General features: G+C 38.7%; 1 protein-coding gene across 18 annotated transcripts in view; it reads right to left on the bottom strand.

Annotated features, from left to right (window-relative positions):
- The window catches only part of RBBP8 (RB binding protein 8, endonuclease), a 103753-nt gene that overhangs the window by 67874 nt on the left and 11076 nt on the right, over positions 1–24803 (bottom strand). For 6 of the 18 annotated variants that reach the window (XM_014837288.3, XM_070513402.1, XM_070513391.1 and 3 more), the window contains exons 1-3: positions 18681–19024; positions 15976–16182; positions 942–984 (exon numbers count right to left, since the gene is read on the bottom strand). In XM_014837288.3, coding sequence (XP_014692774.2) covers positions 942–984; positions 15976–16084 — 152 coding nt within the window. In that variant the 5' untranslated portion in view covers positions 16085–16182; positions 18681–19024. Of the gene's footprint in view, positions 1–941; positions 985–15975; positions 16183–18680; positions 19025–24803 lie in introns of those variants that run through there. The other 12 variants (XM_014837286.3, XM_070513403.1, XM_070513392.1 and 9 more) reach the window with 3 other exon arrangements.

Here is a 24803-nt window from a genome sequence, read left to right as displayed (position 1 = left end):
AGCTTTTGGTTACAGACTTGGAAGCTTTAGGAATATGATGTAACTGAGACCCAGTGGTATACACCATAACGCAAATGCAATAGTCACAATAGTATTAATTTTTGCTATGAGTAATAACATTCTACTATATCATCTGGTTCAGATTCCTGAATGTAGAAGCTCTAAAGGACCATGAGTGAAATCTGCTCCTGGGGCCAGCCCGGTGGCGGAGCGGTTAAGTGTGCATGTTCTGCTTCTCCGCAGTCCCGGGTTCGCCGGTTTGGATCCCGGATGGGGACATGGCACCGCCTGGCAAGCCATACTGTGGTAGGCGTCCCACATACAAAGTAGAGGAAGATGGGCATGGATGTGAGCTCAGGGCCAGGCTTCCTCAGCGAAAAGAGGAGGATTGGCAGCAGTTAGCTCAGGGCTAATCTTCCTCAAAAAAAAAAATCTGCTCCTGACTTAGAAAATCAGATCTGATTCTGGGCTTAATAAGCAAAACAATTCAGGGGAATCACTGGTAATTTCAAACTAGTTAAAAGAGTTCTCAGAATATCCATTTAGTTCTCATCTCTTATATGAGTTTAGAAATCCCAGAATTATTCTGCTTGCGCTCTTGTAGTATGTCAAATTCCAGGTGTTAATCACAGTTGATTAAAGAATGCTGTTGACAGATTAGAATGAATTTACAGATGAGTTCCTGTCTTAATACTTTATGGAAAAAGATTACATATAAAAATTATATTAAAATATAAATATATGCAAATATTAACTAACGCTATACTCAAAATTACTAAGTTATTCTTTTCACTTCAGAATTTTGAAAAACGTGCTGTCAACTATCCAAGGTCCACACTAAGTAAAGCTAATTTCCTCATAAATAAGACACTGAGGTCAAACAGGACATAAGAATCAATTACTTTATAAATAAGATGACAGTGTTATATACCGATACTTACAAAATTCGTTCCTTTTTCAATTTGGTTACTTTTACTTGTAAACCTGAAAAAGAAAAAGAAAAAAACCCCATAGTATTTTAGTTAATACATTTTATCACTTCTAAAGCAGTTAATCTAATTTTCTTTATAAATCTAAAGCTACACTATTAAGTCACTTGAGTCTGGCCTCTGATAATGAGCCAGGTCCCATTAGTTTGAAGACAGCGTATTTCCCTTACTTATACCCTGAGGTCACAAAAGTCTATCTGCAACATTATTGCTTTTAGTCTGTTAAATGACAGTGAAGTACAATAAAATGTTCTCCATCTGAAGTGAGTTACTTCCTATCTAATAGCAGGGACAAGCATATAATTAGAAGTTCACCATAAATAAAGGTCTATGTTCTGACACAGCCTATGCATTTGCTAATGGCAATAGTGCTTATGGAGGCTCAAATCTTCCGGGATTAAAACAGACTGTAGCAGGAAGTCCTGGACCAGGAGCAAAATTGCTTACAGAAAAGTACTTAACAAAGGGCACTTGTGTTTTTATCTCAAGATATCTGCTATATCTATCTTTAATTTTAATTGACTCTGACACAAAACCTAAGAGAAGATCACTGCCTATGGAATTTGGGTAGTAACCACGAAGGAAGCAGGCTGATGGGCACTGAAACTCCAAGGGAAGAATATGGACATGACAGAGTGACATTTTCTAATTTTCAGAAACAATAATTAAAAGGAGAAAAACAGCCATTAAATAAACATGAAAATATATCCACCATCAACAGCTACTAAACATAAATTCAAATTAAAAAAAATTACTTGAGAAAATTACAAAAGTTATAATATCCAGTGTGACAACACTGTTGTAAAACTATATTCTCATGCTTTGCTGGAGATGTTATAAATTGGTACAATTCTTTTGGAAAGCAATTTAGCAATATGTAACAGGACTCTTTTTCATTAGTATTTCATTTCTTGGAATTCTAACCTAAGAATATAATCCAAACTGTATAGAGACTCACAGTCAAAAAGAATATTGAACAATTTATAGCAATATAAAAACGCTTGAAAAGGGACATGTTCAAGTAAAATATAAGATAACTACTTGATGGAATAATATACAGCTATTAAAATCATTAAGTAAAAAAACTGTCTATTTAACAACACTAAACTGGTTTTCTCTTTATTTTCCCCATGATCTCTATTTTCTGCAATGTGATTATCAAAAAGGGGGGAAAAGCTTCTGTGTTTAATTCTTCTGATTTCTAAATCAATCCTTTTACTAAACTACAATTTTCCCAGGTGTGGATATTTTATTTGCTTTTTAAAATAATGCCTAGAAAGTTTAAAAATTCTGTATCTACTAAGAATTTATTTTATTTGGGGCAGTGAGTCCCTAATAAATAGTTATTGGTTGACTGACTTCTGAAAAAACAAAGATTTACTATTTGTCTTTGGTAGTTTATCTGTGGATTCTAATAAATTATACATTAGGAAAGCTTTCCATAAAATGTTTATAGAAACATTAATAACTTTTGTCATTTCTAAGAATAGGATTTTTCATTATCTGTTTAATTTAGGACAATCTTTTGAACAGCATAACTTAGACAAATAAGAATTTTAAAAGCAAACATATATTTCCCACCATTTCCCCCTTCATGGTGCCGACTAGGGATGAAGTTGAAAATCATACATGTACTGATGCTGAAGTCACCTCTTCTTATTGCCCCAAGTGGTAATGATTTAATGCCAGGAAATCCAGATATTATGGAAAAATAAAGGCCCTAGAAAATTTCTTTGTGTTATACTTTTGCCCTGTATTTCAAATTTCACTTCTAGGAAATATCCAACTGATACGATATTTTTTAACCTTCATTTTTACAGCCTATAATTTGGACAAATAAAATGATACGAATAAAACAGTGAAAGAATGTTATGAATATACCTTTATTCAAATGTTCACAGCGGCTTTATTCATAACAGTCAAACACTAGAAACAACCCAAATGTCCTTCCATGAGTGAATTATTAAAAAACAAACAAAAAACTGTGGTGCATCCTTATACTATATGCACTACTCAGCAATAAAAAGGAATGAAGTATTGACATGTAACAACTTGGATGAATTGCAAGGGAATTATGCTGAGTAAAAAAAGAAGATAATTTCAAAGGGCACACGCTATATGATTCCACTCACATAACATTCTTGAAATGACAAAATTACGGATGAAGAACAGATTTTGGGTGGCCAGAAGTTGGAGGGGTTGGGGTGGGAGGAAGGTGGTTGGGGACTTAAAAGAGTGGCATGAGGGATCCTTGGTGGCAGTCACAGGAATCTACATGTGATTAAGTTGCATAGAACTAAATACACTCACACACAGACACACACAAGTGCATGTTACACACACACAAGTGAGTGGATGCCAAATTGGCAGAATCCGAGTAAGGTTGGTAGATTGTGTCAATGTCAATTTCTTGGTTATGATATTACACTACAGTTGTACAAGATGCTACCATTGGGGGAAATGGGGTAAAAGATATGAGACCTCTTTGTATTGTTTGTTACAACTACATGTGAACCTACAACAAGCTCAAAATAAAAAGCTAAAAAATATTTATGGAAAAATATTTGCCCTAAGAGAATTGGAAAACTTAAAATGTTAAACATAATAATAAAGGGAAAACATTTTTAAAGAATGTTAAGAATAAAAACCAGTGTGATCTTTTGATTTTTAAAAAATCTTTTCCATCTGTCAAAGTTCCTCGCCTGAGAAGCTTCCTTCTTTTTCAGGTAATGAAGGCAACCTCATGAGACCCTGAAAGTACTTAGTCAAGCATCAAATCATTCTTGAAGAATTAAGAAAAAAACTTGTGACCCTTCTAAGCCAAAGACTACAGTCAGCAGTTTTTCACTCTCTTCTTCCCTTCCCAAAATGTGTGAAAATTTACTTGTTGACAGATCTTGTTTTTAATTTTGGCCAACTTCTAAAACTTGGGTCTGCCTTTAGAAGTGAAAGGTGCACCCAAAGATGAAATGGATTCTTGCCATAAACCACTTTAAGAAAAGAAACAATGAAATAGAAAATCCATATAAACTTCAAAAGAAAATTCTTGGGAAATATGGAAAGACTACTCTTTTATCTTGTAAGCATTCAACACCTGTGAGGCATTTGTTCTGTCACGCAGATCAGCCCCGAAACAGGTTTATGTGTGTATGTGTATCTGTTTAAATTTTAGCATTTGCCATTCATCAAGTCAATTAGGCATCTACAATTAGAACCCCTATAAAGTGTGCTTTAATCCTGCTCCACACCCATCGGAAGGAATGAGGCTATATAACAATGCAGCTCCTGTATGAACAGGTAGTCTGTTCAACAAAGTATGTGGGATTGTAACACTGGTAACCTGAGACACCTATTGAGGAAACAGCGCTCAAAAGACCAAGCACTCTACGATTAACCCTACACCCACCCATCTACGAATTATAGAGGAAATGAAACAAGGGCCCAGATGTGCAGTCATAACACATGAAACAAATTTAAGAACTCAGAAATGAGGCAAGAGTTCAATTCATTATAAACCAAACAAAAATCACTGCTGTTAATTTTTACTTATTTTAGTTCTCTATCCAGAACAAACCATATATAATGCACTGTCACTTTAAAACATGTTTTTTATGGTTTTGAATTAGAAATTATAAGCCTGATAACACCTTTCTTGACAAATAGTGGCTTTATGTATAGCTCAAGTAATCTAAATTCTACCAAAAATACTATTACTAATACTTCCATAATTGCCTAATAAATTTCAACTCCAAAGTGAAAACTCTTGTCTTTACGAGATGCAGCCATTCTTAAGGTGAGCTTAGTTTCCTCTTAAGATTTAATTATCTCAAAATGGTTTAATTAATTTTTGTGGATTTTATTGAATTTATGGATGTTAATGCAAATAGAAAAATAACAGATGTGAGAGTTACTGACAGTATTATTAATAATGAGTAGGACACTGATGTTATAGAGCAAAATTACATGCAATTCTTTTCATTGTTAATTTGTGTAGTCTTAATACGAATGTTATCTTTTTGGAATTTTTGATGAATACTTGAGAAAATTAAGGGAGCAATTCAAAACTGAATCAAGAAATATTTATTCTATCATATTAGAGCCTCCACACTTTCCCATTTCTTCAAAGGGGTTCCAATTTTGTCTCAAAATATCTGCCTGGTTTTCTATGAAACTCATTACCATATTTACCAGATACAGAAAATATTATTAGACAAGATATTGCTGGCAGAACCTGGCATGGACAAGAAACCACTCATTAAAATGGTGACATTCTAAAAAATAAATATTCTAAATTCTATTTTATTACCTGTGCTTTTAAAAAGTAAACCTGATACTGAAAGAGATTTAAAAAGCCAAAAAGAAAAGAACTGTACCTAAATGAACACTTCATTAAAACTTTTAAACTTAAAGAATTCTGAAATTTCTATTAAATTCTATTAAAATTTGTTAATTCTGAATTCAAAGCATAAAGACTGTATATCATCAGTAACAATTTGTGTTTAACCCTGACACTTAGCAGCATTTGTCACAAAAGGAACATAAGACACTAGAATAACAATCATGAAAGGATACAATTATCCTAACGATAAAAGATATAAAAGCTCAGTCACACATATCTCTAGAATTTTTTAACAAAAATGCTCTGGTTTGCATATTGCTGTTCTTCAACAGAAGTTCAGAGACTTTGTTTATTTCCTAGTTTTAAAAGAAACCCATGTAGCTTTTTAAATTCTCATGATCAGTGTACGTATTGCCTTGTACATATGTTTTTGCTATCACTTTATTATGTTTTGGTCAAAAAACATACTATGAGGCAAAATGAGGCAAAAATGAGGCGAAAAAAGCTCTAGATACTTATAACAGGGTATTCAGATGGACCTAAGTTTCTATGGGTAGACTTTCTTGGACATATAAGTAAAAATTATGTATCTCAAGTCCTACCATTCACAACATTTCTTTTCTATTCTTTTTTTTTTTAACTGACATGAAGGTTTAAAGTAATGAGTCAGTTTTGATTCCTATATATACTTCAAAACCTGCAAAGTCCAGACAAGTCCATGTTTGATGTCTTTCAAATAGCCTCTTATACCAGTTTCTCCAAGTGGATCCCCCACCTTAAAAAAATTAAGTACCCCTCAGGCACTTCTTTGATGTTATCACACAGTCTGAGGATCTAATTTTATATGGAACTATGTGGAACACAATGATAAAGAATTCTGTTACAAAAGTTCTGCTTTCAGCAAATTTGCCTAGCCCCGACCAAAATGTTTTTAAATAACATACTAATTTTTTTTAAAATAGTGCTCATTCATTTAATACCTTTAAGAATCCATAAGTGATTCTGAAATTAGAAAACATAGCCTGATCTATATATTACAAAGTACCAGAGGTTATCTTCTCTCATCAGCTCAAATATATATCCAACACCTACCATTCATAAAGCACACGGATATTAACCAAATACACCAACAACTACTGTATTGCTTCCTTCAAGTTTTTCAATGTATATAAACTAACTCTCCTGGGAGTATGATGACTATTAAAGTATGGCCACAAGGAATATACAATTTAAAAAAATTATCCATTATGCAATATTTGTGAAGTGAAGAAGGCTGACAGGAAAACTGATTCATCTGAAACACGGTGGAGGAGAGCTCTACATTCCCTGGACCGTCGGAAAGATGAACAAGTGGGTCCTGGAGCAAATTAAGCCTGAACTATCGCTGGAGGCAAAAATGACAAAACTGAGGCTGTCCTACCTTGGGCACTTCACGAGTGGGCAGGGTTCTTTGGAAAAGACAATAATCACGGGGAAAGTAGAAGGCAGCGGGAAAGAGGGAGATCAAATCTGAGATGGTTTGACTCCACAAAGGAAGCCACAGGCATGAGTCCACAGAGGCTGAGCAGGGCTATGGACAGGACGCTGTGGACAGCACTCATGCACAGGGTCGCCAGGAGTCGGAGCCGACTCGATGGCATGTAACAGCAACATTTCTGAGTTTCGTATGTTCTGTATCTGATGAATATGGAATATTGTTCTTATCAAACAGTATATTATTTATTTTCTTTTTCATTGTAAAATAGATCTCCTGAAGACCCTGAAAGACTAAGAAACATGAGGAAGAAATCTGCCAAATATTTCATCCCTGTTAAAGTAAGAGCCTAAAGTTAAAACTGGCCCAGTTTTAAGTGGGTATGTACAAAAATTCTAAAATTACATGAGCAACATGAAAAACAAGCACAGTTTAGATAATGAAATAAGAGTAAAAATAAGCCAGATGTAAAACAGTATGGACTCTGATCACAACAATACAATAACCTACTCACACTTCTTTTAAAACTAGGAAAGAATAAACAAATGTCATTCTTATAGAATGGTGATTTATTTTTCCTTTCTCAGCTTTCTACTATCTATTCTAACTTTCTACTATCTAAAAATAGAAAGTTTAAATGGGTAGTAAAATATTTCAGGGTTTTAGGCAGATATAAAATTTTGATATTTTCATAAATTAAGGGATTTTAAAAACTGACATTCAAGAAAATGTTCCGGGGCTGGCCTGGCGGTGCAGCGGTTAAGTGTACATGTTCCACTTCTTGGCCACCCAGAATTCGCTGGTTTGGATCCCGGGTGCAGACATGGCACCGCTTGGCACGCCATGCTGTGGTAGGCGTCCCACATATAAAAGTAGAGGAAGATGGGCACGGATGTTAGCTCAGGGCCAGTCTTCCTCAGCAAAAATAGGAGGATTGGCAGCAGTTCGCTCAGGGCTAATCTTTCTCAAAAAAAAAAAAAAAAAAGAAAAGAAAAGAAAATGTTCCATCAATCCAGCTATAAACTATGCAATTCATTTAGATACTATTTATTTACTAATTTTTTACTATGTGCCAAGCACTTTTACCTACAGAGATGTAAAGATGAGTAAGACAGGGATTTGGCATAATAAAAATTTAACGATCTTTTTAAAACCAGTTATAAAACAGAAAGTAATTATTTGAAGGATAAAGTATTTAATCTTATGATTGAAGATGGCAGAATGCTAATTCTCCTTTATCAAATGTTTACTAAATACTCAAGTACATCTGGTCGTATTTAAATTATTTCAAAATACCGTATTTGCTTCACTTCCAGGTCACAAAGAGTAAGCTTTTTTATAATATGCAGCTCCCATAAGAGTTTAAACTTGAAGCTATTCTTATTTGTAAACCTAATGCTGCGGTTACAGTAATAAACCAAAAGGAAGATGTTGCCGCTGTTCAACAGAAGTTGGGAGACACTGTTTATTCCTTCCCAATTTTAAAAGAAGTGCATGTAGCTGATTACACTGCTGCTATGAGCGTTACCAAGACAGACTGCCTTGTGTCTGGCTTTTTTTTTGCTATCATTTCATTATATAATTACATTATCTAAATATTTTTCTAAAGAAAATTAATACAATGTCCAAAAAACCCATGGGTCTTCTTTACTGCTGCATCCTCGGGAACTGCTACCATTCCTGGCATATAATTCAATAACTACTCATTGAATGAGTGCCCAGTCAGTACTAAAACTCAGAAACCTTCCTCAACTGTTCACACCAGATTTTCTGGGAGAAAATACTGCAGTCAAGGGAAGAGCAGAATTCACATAAAATATTCATATTTGTCCCTGAACATATGACCACAAGCATAGGTCACTTTAAAATTAGACCTTGGGGCCGGCCCCCTGGCCGAGTGGTTAAGTTCGCTGACTCTGCTTCGGCAGCCCAGGGTTTCACCGGTCCGGATCCTGGGCGCAGACATGGCACCGCTCATCAGGCAATGCTGAGGTGGCACCCCACATGCCACAACTAGAAGGACTCACAACTAAAAATATGCAACTATGTACCAGGGGACTTTGGGGAGAAAAAGGAAAAATAAAATCTTAGGGGGCCGGCCTGGTGGTGCAGTGGTTAAGTTCACATGTTCTGCTTCTTGGCGGCCTGGGGTTCGCTGGTTCGGATCCCGGATGCGGACATGGCACCGCTTGGCATGCCATGCTGTGGTAGGCGTCCCACATATAAAGTAGAGGAAGATGGGCACGGATGTTAGCTCAGGGCCAGGCTTCCTCAGCAAAAAGAGGAGTACTGGCAGTAGTTAGCTGAGGGCTAATCTTCCTCAAAAAACTAAATAAATAAATAAATAAAATAAAATAAAATAAAATTAGACCTTAACCACTAAGAACAAATTTGAATTTCTAAATTTTTTAATATTTGGAGTAACTAATGTGCCTTGAATATAAACAGCTCCTAGAAATTGGTAAGAAAAAGGTCAACAACCCGAGAAAATAGTCAATAAAGTATATAAAAAGTTTATTAAAAAGAAATACAAATCTTTGCCCTTACACATAAGCAAAGGTGCTTAATCTCATTCATAATATAAATTAATACACTGAAAAAAATCAATAGACATGTTAATCAAACACAACATGAAGATGTCCCTTAGATACAGGATTTGAACAAACCAACTATAAAAAGACACTTTAGATAACTGAGGAAATTTGAATTCTATCATCTAATAGGTATTAGATGATATTAAAGAATTTGTTTTGTTAGTGTGACAATAGCATTATTTTGTTAAAAAAGACTACTGGAATATACTGAAATATTTATAGATGAAATTATTTCAGAGACTTCAAAATAAGTGAGTAGAAGAGGGACAGAGAAGTACATGGAATATAGGTAAAATAGGATTGGCCATGTTCTGATAATGGTTGAAGCTGCGTGATATGTAAACAGGAGTTCATTTTACAATTTTTTTTTACTTTTGTATTTATGTAGTATTTCCTAATTAAAAACTCTTAAACTTTAAATTAGAAAAGAACATAAAAGAACACATTCACAAAAGATAATAAAAATGGTTATTTGTTTGTGTACTGGGGGAGAGAGAGAACTTTTCACTGTTACTTTGTGTTTTGATATTTCTAGAGAAAAGCTTAAGTTAAAAACAAAAGACAAGGGGCTGGCCCCATGGCCGAGTGGTTAAGTTCGCGTGCTCCACTGTAGACGGCCCAGCGTTTCATTGGTTCGAACCCTGGGTGCAGACATGGCACCGCTCATCAAACCACGCTGAGGCAGCATCCCACATGCCACAACTAGAAGGACCCACAATGAAGAATATACAACTATGTACTGGGGGGCTTTGGGGAGAAAAAGAAAAAAAAAATCTTTAAAAAAACCCACAAAAACAAAAACAAAAAACAAAAAAAACCAAAAGACAAAACAGTAATAATTCCAATGATACCTGGATTTCTTTCTTTTTTTTTTAACAGAAGCAGCACCTTTATCAAGGGCAGCAGGAATGGTGACCAGCAGACTGGATGGAGAGCCAGAAGATGGGGATTAGCTCTGTCAGGGAGGCCACCCATTTGGGCAGCAGTTTCTGTTTTTGGTTTTTTGGTGCTTTGTTTTATTTTGTTTTTTTGGGTGAGGAAGATTGGCCCTGAGCTAACATCTGTTGTCAATCTTCCTCTTTTTTTAATTCTTGCCAAAGCCCCAGTACAGAGTACACAGTTGTAAGCCATTCCAGTTCTTCTATGTGGGACACCTCCACAGCATGGCTTGATGAGCAGTGCGCAGATCCACACCCAGGATCCAAACTGGTAAACCCTGGGCCACAAGCAGAGCATGCGAACTTAACTCTGCCGTGGGGCTGGCCCCAATACCTGGATTTCTAAATGAACACTAATGCATTCTGATTGCATCAACAATCCTATATGCTGAAAGAGAGCTTTAATGGAAACATGGATCAGAATAATCTATCAAAGAATGAGCATAATAGAGCAGTAAAGGATATAGGTGAAGTAGGAGAAGTAAATCCCACTTTCACAATAAAAAAAATTAGAAAGTTTCTAATGCTTATCTCACCTAGGAATTCAAAACTACAATTAAGAAGTGGAGACTTTCAGCAAAGTTGCAGGATATAAAGTCAACACACATAAATCAGTGGTGTTTCTATATACTAATAATCAACAATCTGAAAAGGAAATTAAGGAAACAATTCCATTTACAATAGCATCCGAAAGAATAAAATACTTAGGAATAAGCTTAAGCAAGGAGATGAAAGACTTGTACAATGGAAACTGCAAGATGTTGCTAAAAGAAATTAAAAACATAAATAAATGGAAAGACATCTCATGTTCACAGATTGGAAGACTTAATATTGTTAAGCTGTCAATACTACTCAAAGTGATGTAAGATCTGAGACGATCTCTATCAAAATCCCAATGATGTTTTGTGCAGAAAGAGAAAAATCTGTCCTAAAATCCATATGGAATCTCAAGAGACTCTGAATAGCCAAAACAATCTTCAAAAAGAACAAGTTGGAGGTCACATACTTCCGGATTTCAAAACTTAATAAAAAATTACAGTAATCAAAACAGTGTGGTACTGGAATAGACAGATATACAGACCAATGGAATAGAATAGAGTCCAGAAATAAACTGTCACATATACGAGCAAATGGTTTTTGACAAGGGTGCCATTCAATGGGGAAAGGACAGTCTTTTCAATAAACGGTGCTGGGAGTACTGAATATTCACATGCAAAAGAATGAAGTTGGATCCTTACCTTACACTATATACAAAATTTAACTCAAAATGGATCAAAGACCTAAACATAAGAGCTAAAACTATAAAACTCTTAGAAGAAACATAAGGCAAAAGCTTAATGACATTGGATTTAGCAATGAGTTCTTGGATACACCACCAAAAGTATAGGCAACAACAACAAAATAGATAAACTTGACTATATCAAAATTAAAAACTTAAATGCATCAAAGGAAACAATTAACAGAATGAAAAAGCAATCCACGGAATGGGAGAAAATATTTGCAAATCACATATAAGAGGTTAATATCTAGAACATACAAAGAACTCCTACAACAACAACAAAAACCTGGTACGAAAATAGGCAAAGGACTTGAATAGACATTTCTCCAAAGATACACAAATGGCTAATAAGCACACAAAAAGATGCTCAACATCACTAATCATCAGGGAAATGCAAATCAAGACCACAATGAGATACTACCTCACATCCACTAGGATGGCTACCACTATTTAAAAAAAAAAAAAGAGGGGCTGGTGTGGTGGTGCAGTGGTTAAGTTCGCACATTCCACTTCTCAGTGGCCCGGGGTTCACTGGTTCGGATCCCGGGTGTGGACATGGCACTGCTTGGCAAAAGCCATGCTGTGGTAGGCATCCCACATATAAAGTAGAGGAAGATGGGCATGGATGTTAGCTCAGGGCCAGTCTTCCTCAGCAAAAAGAGGAGGATTGGCAGTAGTTAGCTCAGAGCTGATCTTCCTCAAAAAAAAAAAAAGAAAGAAAGAAAGAAAGAAAAGAAAGCCAAAAATAAGTTTTGGTGAGAATGTAGAGAAATTGGAACCTTGTGCATTGTTGGTGGGAATGTAAAAGGTGCAGCCTTTTAGAAAACAGTATGTTGTTCCTCAAAAAATTAAAAATAGAATTACCATATGATTCATCAATTCCATTTCTTGGTATATACCCAAAAAAACTGAAAGTAGGGTCTTGAAGAGATATTTGTGTACCCATGTTCACAGCAACACTATTCACAATAGCCAAAAGAGGGAAGCAACCCAAAAGTCCATCAACAGATGAATGAATAAGCAAAATGTGGTATATACATACAATGAACTATTATTCAGCCTTAAAAACAAAAGAAATTCTGCAATATACTACAATATGGAAGAACCTTGAGGACATTGTGCTAAGTAAAATGAGCCAGTCACAAAAAGACAAATACTGTATGATTCCACTTATATGAGGTACTTGGAGTAGTCAGAAGCAGAGAGACAGAAAGTAAAATAGTGGTTGCCAGGGGGAGAGAGGAGTGAATGGGGAGTTATTGTTAATGAGTATAAAATCTCAGTTTTACAAGATGAAAAGAGTTATGGAGATGGGACAGTGATGATGGTTGCACAATAGTATGAATGGATGTAATACCACTGAACTGTACACTTAAAAATAGTTAAGATGGTGCCAGCCCAGTGGCCTAGTGGTTAAGTTCGCGCACTCCAGTTCAGCAGCCTGGTGTTTGTGGGTTCGGATCCCAGGCGTGGACCCACACACTGCGCATCAAGCCATGCTGTGGCAGCATCCCACATGCAAAATAGAGGAGGATTGCCATAGACGTTAGCTCAGCAACAATCTTCCCCCAGCAAAAAGAAGATCGGCAACAGATGTTTGCTCAGGGCAAGTCTTCCCGACCAAAAAAAAAAAAAAAAGTTAAGATGATAAATTTTATGTTATGTATATTTCATGAAATTTTTTATAAAAAGTAAGTATCCCCGTTCCTCCCCCTTGCCAAAAAGAGATGGAAAGTAAGAATTTTCTAAGATTTCCTAACCATTTAAACTTTCTCATGTTTATTATTTTGGTCATTCTCTTTCTGCTTCCTCTTAGAAATCAGTAGTTTCAAAAGTCATAAAGGAGATAATTAAAAAGTAATCAGTATGTGAAACCTCTGTTAACTACTTTTTTGAGTGTCCCATTGTCTCTAGCTGGGATGGTCCATAGCAGGCATTGATAGTACATAATGGTTGCTCCTTCAGAATGATAGCAACAGCTAAAACATATATTGTTCATTATGTGCCAGACACTCTTCCAAATGCTTTACATATATTAAGCTATTTAATACAATATGAGGTAGTTATTATCAGTATCTTTTTTATAGACACAGAATTTGAGGCACTATAAAGTTAACTTGCAAAGGTCACCACCTCTATTCAAGTGGTGGATATGGCTTTTGAATATTGGCAGCCTAGATTCAGAATTCCTGAACTTAACCACTCTATCACATGGCCTCTTTCTCAGCACAGCACTACTGCCACCTACTTTCAATCAATGGAAGTAGGCACTCAAGATGAAAGCTTTAGACTTAATCCTAAAGACAAGGCATGATGATAATCATGCTTTCAGCATACTACATACTGTTTTACATAATCTGGACATATCTACCTTTCTAACATCATCTCCTTTCCACCTTGCCATTAAACTCCTATCTCGCACGGGGCAGTCCTGTGGCCAGGTGGTTAAGTTCTCGTGTTCCGCTTCGGCAGCCCAGGGCTTCGCCATGTCGAATCCTGGGCATGGACATGGCACCACTCATCAAGCCATGTTGAGGCGGCATCCCACAAGCCACAACTAGAAGAACCCATGACTAAAATATACAACTATGTACTGGGGGGATTTGAGGAGAAAAGGCAAAAAAAATCCCTCCCATGTCCCAACCCATTCTCTCTTACAGTTATACTCAACTGTCTACAGTTCCTTGAATAAAATCAAGTTATCTCCAAACTTTGCATATGCTATTCTTTTTACTCAGAACAGTCCCTCCCTCCTCCCACCATCTTCTCTGCCTAGACTTAATTGTAAAGCCTGGTCTGACAGAAACCCCCTCTCACCCGACTCCCTTTTATATTCCCAGATAACATGGTACACTACAAAATCCCTTAAACCCAGGACTATATTTGATTCATTCTTATTCACAAAGTCTGGCACATAGTTAAGTGCCCCCCAAAATATTTCTTGAACAAGTGTCTCCAAGTACACAGAGGTTTGAAACGATATTTCTGGGGTTCTTATTTCAGAATCCATTAATTAATGAGGAGTCCATTATCATGAGGTTCTGCCAGAAACTAAATTTACCATAGGAAAGTTCCAACACAGACCTACAGACTATACCTTAGATTCAGGTGGATCATGTTTTAATGGCACTTCAGTGTAATGTGACAACTATAAAGCACTGCAGTATTAAACCTATGGCTGCAATTGGTAATCAAGAAACAAATGTAACATGAAGCATTTCCCACACGTGGGGAAAATGTATAAGATTAAAGTCACAGAATTAGATAAGTATATAACAGCTTAATATCAAATCTCGAGGTTAGCTTTAATAGAAAATTCCTTTATACAGAGTACATTTTAACACAATCACAAATAATATTTATATACTCATCTCAACCACAACTGCTCAAGCCTCTATATACTCAGTGCACTTCATATGAACCTTTTAGCTCTTGTTTCATTATATTATAATTATCTGTTTACATGACTCTTAGACTGCAGGCTGTTTGAAGGCAAACTGCCATTCACTTTTGTATCTCTTGGTAGCAGATTCCCAAAGGTTTGTTGAATGACTGAGGTACTATTTTTATGTCTACAAACAATCCTGCAAATAATTTTACAGAAGAAAATTAAGTTTAGAGGTTATGTAACTTGGCTGAGATCACCGAGCAAGTAGATAAATGAAATCATAACACAAATCCACCTTCTGCCTCGGCGGCCTGGGGTTCACAGGTTTGGGTCCCGGGAATGGACCTAGCACTGCTCGTGAAGCCACACTGTGGCGGTATCCCACATAAAATGGAGGAAGATGGGCACAGAAGTTAGCTCAGCAACAACCTTCCTCGAGCAAAAAGAGGAAGATTGGCAGGGCCAGCCCAGTGGCGCAGTGGTTAAGTGCGCACGTTCCGCTTCTCAGTGGCCCAGGGTTCACTGGTTCAGATCCTGGGTGCAGATGTGGCACCGCTTGGCAAGCCATGCTGTGGCAGGCGTCCCACATATAAAGTAGAGGAAGATGGGCATGGATGTTAGATGAGGGCCAGTCTTCCTCTGCCAAAAGAGGAGGATTGGCAGCAGATGTTAGCTCAGGGCTGATCTTCCTCAAACAAAGAATACAAATCTAGGTCTTCGGTGCACAATTTCTATGCCCCTTCCACCATGCCACACATATTATCACAAGTAAGCAACCGCAAATTGCGCAAGAACTGCATCCTGTAGTAGTTGTCTGTGGTTAAAAAGCAACAACTCAACCATAAAAATGAATCACAAAAAATTACAATAGTAAGAGTCCCTAAAGATGAGCTCTGGGAACTTTACGCAAAATTAGTTTTGACTATTATAGTCTCAGCAGAACACTGCTGTAAGAACTTAAGAAAAGATGTTACCTTGTACTTCTTTATCATGATACTCCTTTAATTTTGTCCAAAGATCCTTAAAGTCATTAGATACATCTGCAGAACTAGGGCTTCCAGAACTGCTGCCAGAGACGCTCATCTTGCTTAATACGCTCCACACTTCTATTTGCCTAATGTCTTCTGACCTTTTCTGTTACATTATATAGGTATGAAGTTGTCTTTGGACAGCTGAAATACCTGAAACGACAGATTGCAACATAAATGAATTCTGCATTTATCTTTATGCAATTTGAAGTCAGAATGACCTCAGGCCCAGCCAGCTGTTCTCAAGTTTCCTTATTTACCTATAATCAATCACTTTGATAATTTGGGGGGGAGTGAGAATTGAGGACAGAAAGAAGAAGATTATGGTGAGAAAAGTCCTGATTTCAGTTATCTGGCCTTTAGTTAAGCTAAATTTTCAGGCAAATTTTCTCCTATTCCTCCTAGAGGGAATTACCTAAATTACATTAAATTGAAAGGATTCTGATACAGAGAGGTTTCTAATCATTCATAGTCAGTATTGATTCACTCTTCCAAAAGAATTTATTGCTTTTTTAACTTTTGAGTTGATATGGAGTGCAACAATACACTGAACCAAAAACTGGATAACATTCTGAAATATGCTTGACTTAATAAGCATTCATATATCGACACACATCTATATACATCCAAAGACATGTTATAAAAGAGAAAGAAAGATGAATGACATATTAACACACATAAGTATCTGAACAGCTTTCTCACAACAGGAGAAATCAGTGAGCAAACTACAGACACAGCAAAGATCTCTGAATACAGAAATATCTAATAAGAAGGCAACTAGGGGAAAGCTATCTTGTGCCTCTCTCAGAGTAAAGGTGAGTAAGTTTATTATTTGTGCAGCCCTTGAAGGAAGCAACAGGCTATTAAGAAGTTCAAGTGGATTAATAAGTATTTTAGCACGTGTTCCTAAACAGAAATTATTAACTAGCTACCACTAAGAAAGTAAAATGATTAACAAGTCTACTAAACCTCACATCTCTCTCTTAGCCAATGCCTTATTGCTGCTAACAAGTGTGCGAACTGATTTCAGTGTTTCTTGCTAACCATTTCTTGGGGTCTCTGATGAAGATAGCAACGCCTTTTTTAAAGGAATCAAGATTATACGTGAAGCCACTTGGTAAACTGTAAAGCACCACAAAAATAAAAATATATTTTTATTAACTTTTTCAAAAATTGTGATTACACTTTTTTTGAGACAATCAGAGAAAACTGAACATGCACTGGGTTTTCGATAATATTAGGTAATTATTTTTAATTTTCTTGGGTATAATAATGATGTGGTCACGTTTAAAAAAAAAGGCCCTTATCTATTAAAGAGATATATATTGAGGTGTTTACAGGAAAACCGACATGTTCTCTGGGATGTGCTTTAAAATAGTCCAGCTGAAACAAAAAATGGATGTGGGGTGGGGAGATGAAACAAAAAGGGCTGAACTTTGACAACTATTGAAGCTGGGTAACGGATGGGTATATGAAGCAGTTCATAATTCTAGTGTCTCTCTCTTGTGTATGTTTATTATTTCCTTAATAAAATTTTCAAAAGTGGGATTAGGTACATTGCATCACTACAGCTTTATTTCCAAAGAGGCTTGTATCCTACTATTTAACTTTAAGAGATTAATCAACAGGCCTACATTATTGTCAATAAAACCACCATTTATTAAGTGTGCTCTACCTACCGGGATCAGCTTTTTGTAATCATTTTCTTAATCTTCAGAAAAACTCCATAAAACAGCTACTATTACTAATTTCATTTTACAGTTGGAGAAACAGGCTGAAGAGATTAACACTGCTAGGACCGGCTATGTCACTGCTGGAACTCAAGTTGCAATGCCAACTAACTACAAAAACTTTTAAGTAGCCCCTCCCCCCAAATTAGCTATTTCTATTAAGTAAAAACTTTAAAATAAACTTTTAATTACTTGAAAAAATAATGTAAAATTGCATAGTATTAAACAGTTTAAAACCAACAGTGTAAAATAAGCGTCCTTTAAGAAATGTATCTATATTCGGAGATTGCATAAAAAGTTGTGTTTTCCCACATGAAACAGTTTATTAACATTAAACTTGCAAATTTTGTCTTATAAATCCCTGTCCAACCTATCTGCACGCCCGGCACGTTCTGTTGGCTTGTGTCTTGGCAGAGAACCGTTATTCGCTGCACGACACTGAGCTTTAATTTCTCAGCGTGCACCTTGCCTCCCAGGTGGCATTCTGGGCTCAAAGTGCTGCAGTAGTGTCACGCATTTCTGCGCCTCCGGTAGCAGTGCAAACATCACACTGAAGGTGCTCGGCAAAAGCCTTCTCTCCTGTCACATCACGCGCCTTCTCATACAGGGAAGGCAAGAGCCGCGCCTCGAGTCACTCAGGGGCCCTAAACTGTGCAGGGACTTAGAGCGGGCCTGCTACGAGCAAGGCAGCAGGCCAGAGACCCCCCTCAGGACCTTTGGCCACCCGCGGGCTCGGCGGCCGCACTCTCCCGCACGCTCCCAAGGCGAGCAGCACGGCGGCGCATGCGCGGGGGGCGCGGCGCGGCGCGGGAGGCAGGTCCTCAGCCCGCGCGGGAGACGAGGAGCAGCGCGCGGCCCGGAGCGCGCGCTCGCCCTCCCTGCCGTCCGCCTGCAGCCGCGTCTGGCCCGGCCCCAGCCTACCTCCTCAGACTCAGCCCCAGAACCGCACGCCACACCACCCGGGGGCCCGACGCTGCCGGTCAGCGCGCAGCTCCAGACCGGAAGCTGCCGTCACGACCGGGCGCTCAGGGTCGGGGGAAGAAGAGTCCTTACTCACGCCTTCCAGGATTGCCTCGAGATTCCCAAGAGCCCCGGGGGGAGGCGGCGCGCTCTGGGGCTGCGCAGAAACGGCCGCTCGCTTTCCTCCTCTTGCCCTCGCAGCCTGCAAACCCCCGGCGGGAACGCCGGCCCCTCGGGGCAGCCCGCGCTTTCCGCGGGCGGGGGAGGGCCGAGGGCTGCCGGCCGGGCTCGGAGGCCACCGGCCCGCCCCTCCCGCGCCCGCGTGACGTCACGCGGGAGTTCTGGCGACGTCACGCCCCTTCCTCCCGCCGGGGGCGGACGGCGCCCCTGTGACCTGGCGGAGGAACGGGGCGGACGAGGCTTCCCCCCGCGCGGGGTGGTCACCGGGCTGGGCGGCCGGCGCGGGGCTGTGGCGCTGCCCCGGAGAGCGGCCGGGCGTGCTGTGTGCGAGCTTCGGGGGCGGGGCGCCGGGGGGAGGTCCCCGCGTGTGACTCCGCAGCTGGGCGGCGGGCGGTGCGCCTGGACGGCCGCGCGCGGACAGTGCGAACGCGCTGAGGGGCCGGCCGTCGGCGGCCTGACGTGGTGTCCGGCCTCGAAGCTGTTCCCTGCGGCTGAGGCGGCGGCCTGAGGGCGCGGGGAGGGGCGGCCGCACGCCCGGCGGCGCGCTCTTGGCTGGGGTTAAAGGGCAGGTTTCTGGCGAACCTGCAATGAGAAGCGATCAGAAGCGCCAGCATTACTGGTTGGAACAACACGCTGTTAGGTGATATTTTTTAAGTCAGCCTTTTCTGTGGCTGTTTGTTTCTAACATTCAGAGTGTTAGTACGTTTTCTTGTTTATCTTGATTTCCAAAGGAAGCGTTTTAGCATTAGAAATTCTACAAATGAAGTTGAAGAAAATAAACTGAATAGGCTAGAACCAGAATATCTGCAGTGGGTTCCGTGGTTCAGTACTTTTCTGTAACACTAATGACACCTGAGAGGAAGGCAGAGGATGAGATTATGAACTTTGAACAGTTAAGTAGTGTTCAGAAAATCGTAAATACAAAATGTACAGGTAATTTCCCCCTCGTTTCCGATCCTGAGGGCTGAGTGGCCGCTTACCCTGTGATTGGACGGAACGGGCTGTTTCTGTGGGTTCTGGCCATGCCGCGGGGACGTCGGTGCCTGAAAGAAGAGGGCTGCGGGACCCATTACCCTGGGGTAGCTACTGTCGTTCACTTCCAAATTTGAGGAGATTTAATTCATAACCTTTTTAAAGAAAATGGGTGAAAAATTGACTATGCCGTTTTTAATACGACGTATGAGGCATAGTTGCTTGTATAAATGTTTAGAATAGAAATGGAGAGTTTTGTTATAAATGGAAAGAACCTGTAATCAGTTTGTCATTTAACAGCAAATTGAAAGAACAGCGTGCCTACGGTGCAAAGGAAAACTGGCAGAACAGAATGACCTAACCTGTTCCTCTGCCTCCGCCAAGGGTTGGGCTGTCCGATCCCTTTATGCAAGTCAGAATCCAAAGAATCAGCTTTGGCACCTTCTTCTGCCTTGGCCCCCACATCCAGTCTATCGCCAAGTCCTGTCAGTTTTACTTGCCAAATATCTCCCAAATCCATCCCCTTCTCCCATCACTACCACCATATTGCAAGATACCGTTGTCTCACCTGGTCTGCTTTCCATATGCAGCCAACCCACAGCTATGCTGCTTAAACCCCTTCAGCGGCTTACCGACTGTTTGAAGAAAGCCCCTTTGAACGACCTCTGCTACCTTTCCAGGTTCATTTCCAAAGGTCTTCTGCCCTCTGGCCTCACTGGCATATCAGTGTCTCCTTGGCCTTTAGATGCTGTTGCCTCTGGCGCTCTCAACCAAACTTACGCCCCACTATTTGCCTAGCTGTTTACTGATCTTTTTATCTTGTTTTAATACTCTTCTATCAGATCCTCTTATAGCACTGTGTGCCTTCCCGTCTTACACTATTACAGTTTTGATTATTTATTTAATTAATTTGGTCTTCCCAGTAGACTGTGTTTCTTGAGGTCAAAATCATGTTTTGTTTAACTTTTTATCTCCAGAAATTAACCCAGTGCCTGCCATAGTCAGTACTCTGTGGATAAATGAATAAATTGGGCATCCCTTGAGGAATTCCTATTTTTTATGTAAGTGGAGAAAATCTTTGAATCCATTCCAAATTCTTAGATTCTATTTATGAGATTTTATCATGGTCACTTTCACAGTGTTAATAGTGGGCATACTCATAGATATTTGCCCACATTAAGGAGCTTTAAACCCCTTGTGGTAGAATGAATTATGGTGTCCCAAAGATTGGTGAGAAAAGAGAAGCAGCTATTTTGAACTCTTCATAATACTCGGTTTCTCCTATTTTATGGCTTAGAACAATGCTTCCCAAAGTTCAATACTTAGAAAATGAATACTCATATTACGTATTATGATAAAAAGATGAGGCTGCTTCCATCCAGAGGCAACAGAAGTTGACTCCAACCACCCCATGCCCAGTGCTGCCACCTTGAGGGCTGGAATTTGGATGTTGCAGCATACCTATAACCCGCTGGAGGCCCCTGGTTAGGATGCTCAATTTAAAAATTGTGTGGTGAAATGGTTAAAGTGGTAAATTTTACATTATGGACTTCTAACCACAATAAGAAAATTGTGAGGTAGCCGTAAAAACTCTATGATTCTTAGAACTGTAGAATTTTGGAACTATGTAGATTTTAAAATCATCTAACTCAAGTCATTTTGCAACTGAAACTCTTTGTTGATTCTGCAGTCTGCTTAACTTCTACAGCCAGATAGCTGAGGGTTGTGAAGAGAATAATCACATAACAGGTTAGACTGATACTACTAAAATTACTTGAGTTCACACCTCATGTAGGGCATTGATTAATCCTTAAAATAGCCTTTGCTCAGCTCCTTCTGTTTCCTTTGCTGTCTTCTAAACCTTCACTGTTTTCCTCAAGCTTCCAGATAGTATTCTTACTCTCAGCAGACACCCCAGCCTCCTGGTTAAACAAGACAATTGGGCTCAACAGGTGTGATCTTCCTGAACTTCCCTTTTCCTTTCTCAACCCTGTGAATGAGGCAATACCATTTTGCAGGTAAAAAGGCAACCCGACTCCAGTTGCTTCTTACCACCTCTTGTGCATCCATACTGGGCTAAGCCATCATCATCTCAAATCTCTTCTGCAGCAATAGCCTCCGTTTTTGTTTTTTTAAAAAAATAATCTTTCTGGGGCTGGCCCCGTGGCCGAGTGGTTAAGTTCGCGCGCTCCGCTGCAGGCGGCCCAGTGTTTCGTTGGTTCGAATCCTGGGCGCGGACATGGCACTGCTCATCAAACCACGCTGAGGCAGCGTCCCACATGCCACAACTAGAAGGACCCACAACGAAGAATATACAACTACGTACTGGGGGGCTTTGGGGAGAAAAAGGAAAAAAAATAAAATCTTTAAAAAAATAATAATAATAATAATCTTTCTACTTCTGCTCTTTTCCCCTTACAGTGTATTCTCCAAAAGCAGCCAAAGTGATCCTTTAAAACCTAAATCAGAACATGATGTTCCCCTGCTCAAAACGTTCCAGGGTCTTCCCATCACCTAATAGAATAAAATCAAACTCCTTTCCTTGGAGTCAGGACAAGTCAGCCACTGTATTCTACTGATGTTACTTCCTAAGCTAGGTTTTGAATCAGTGCTTTTCTTTCCATCCTCCCTCTTACTGCCCTAGTTTAAGCCCTGATATTTCTTACCTAGACTCCAGCCTCCTTGCTTCCTGTCTTGCTCACTGTAATACAGTTGCCGCACAGCTGCCAGAGTTCTAAACCATTACTTCTGATCCTGACACTCCCTTGCTTAAAACTCTTCTGTGGCTCTCCATTGCCTGAAGGTTAAAATTCAGTCCCTTTAGAGTGTCACTGAAGCCCTTCTTAGCCTTGCACACTCTCAACCCTCCACCTCACCCTTTCCCTCTAAAACAGGATTTTGTTCCTCCCTCCTCCCCTTTGCTATTTCTTTGTATTGGCTCATTCAGTTCTCTTCTCTTGGAATTACCTCCACCCAGATCCTTTATATTTCACCTTTTTGCTTATCCTTTAAGACTCAGCTGAGGTAGTGCTGCTTCCAGGAGACTGACCTAACAGTCTCTCTTCACCCCTCCTTCCTACCCTCTTCCGCAAATAGCACTCCCCATTCTCCCATACCCGTTTATATGTATCTTTATCACTGCATTTAACACCATTATATTGTAATTATTTTTATATCTTTTATCTTCCTGAACTAGGCTGTGGGGGCTTCCTTGAAAGCAGAGATTGTGCTGTCTTTATTCTTCCCAGTATTTCAAGTTCTTACTACAGAGTCTTAGCACAGCAGTATCCGATAAAGCCACATATATAATTTAAAATTTTCTAGTAGCCACATTAAAAAAGTAAAAAGAAACAGGTGAAATAAATTTAATACATTTTATTTAACCCAATTTATATAAAATATTATCATTTCAACATGTAATCAATATAAAAATTTACTAATGAGACTTCTTATTGTTCTTTTTCTTCATACTGAGTCTTCAAAATCTGATGTGTATTTTACCTTTACAGCATATCTCAAAATTTGGATTAACTCCATTTTAGGTGCTCAAAGCTACATGTGGCTAGTGGCTACTGTATTGGACAGCACAGGCCTAGCATGTATGATGAACAATGAGTGTTGAATGAACAAATGAGGTTACATGATTTACCTGAAGAACCAGGATGGAGCTGGGACTAGGACACCGAAATCTGATTCCTCATCTAAGGCTATTTCTGCTTTGTGCTGTGCATTTCCCACCTCTCTCCCACTCCCCACATCAACCCATTGCCCTCCCCACCAGACTGAGGGCCTCTATCCCCAGGCAAAAATTTAAAAGTAAATGATTAGGCTCATTATGATTATTTACACAGTATTATCCGGCACCTCTAATATTAACACACAATACTAGTAAACTGGCATGAGCTGTATACTTACAGTCAGAACTATTTTAAGAATAAGACAAAAGGCTGTTTGAGAGATAAGAGGGAGGAGAAACTTTAACACAAAAGAAAATTGTGTCAACTGTCAACATTTATGTCAACTTGAACACTTGATTTAATTTTTTAAGTTGTTTACAGTAATTAGTAAGTGTTGTTTGGGGGCAGGAATATACATCAATTAGTGATCTTGCCCCAAGTGCCAAAATGTTTTGTTTATGGTATGAGTTGATGATGCCAAGATTCCAGTTATGTTGAGCAGTTTTATAATTGCTTTAAAAGATATATTTAATATTCATGGAGGGTGTCATATCAGTTTTTATTTTGACAGTCTTAGGTGGTCATTAAAGTGCTTATAACAGACATTAAAGATTATTCATTGTTTTTCAATTAGAAAAATTAGCCTCGTATAGTCTGGCCAACTTCCAATTTAGATAAAGAAGCTTTATTTTAATTTTTACTATGGCTACATATACCTTCTTCATTTCCCTTTATAAACTATTAAAGTAGTTTTTTGTTTGTGTGTTTAAATATCATTCACTTAGCTACTTCATTTCACATCAGTAATGGGCAAAGTTTTATTAGATATATAATTTGCCCAATTTAGGAACTCTCTGTTTATGCTTGATAAAGATTCCTATCTAGTTACCATATACTTGCCTAGTTGACTAGGTTTAAATGATGGTGGGCTGATCAAGAATGTTAATAATCTGTTATTGCAAAATGATTTATTATTGATGAAAAGGGGCATCTTTTTCTTCCAGGTCAATCATTTATAGTACATTGGCTGCTTAGGCAGTATTTCTTACCTATGCACATAGGTTTATGACGGAATTTTGCTAGATAGTTAGGGCCTTATGCCTTGTCTTTTACTGGCGTTTATAAGAAACTCTGAGCTTAACTGCTGTAGAGATGATAAAAGAATTTAAGAGTGATCACTAAGACTGTAGAGTAGAAAAGTGGATTTTGTTTTGGGAGTCTTGAAAAACTAATCTTTACCTTTTTATCCAGTAAA

The sequence above is a fragment of the Equus asinus genome, chromosome 7 (assembly GCF_041296235.1).
Source record: "Equus asinus isolate D_3611 breed Donkey chromosome 7, EquAss-T2T_v2, whole genome shotgun sequence".
Classification (NCBI taxonomy): domain Eukaryota; kingdom Metazoa; phylum Chordata; class Mammalia; order Perissodactyla; family Equidae; genus Equus; species Equus asinus.
This window is presented reverse-complemented; position numbering and strand designations above follow the sequence as displayed.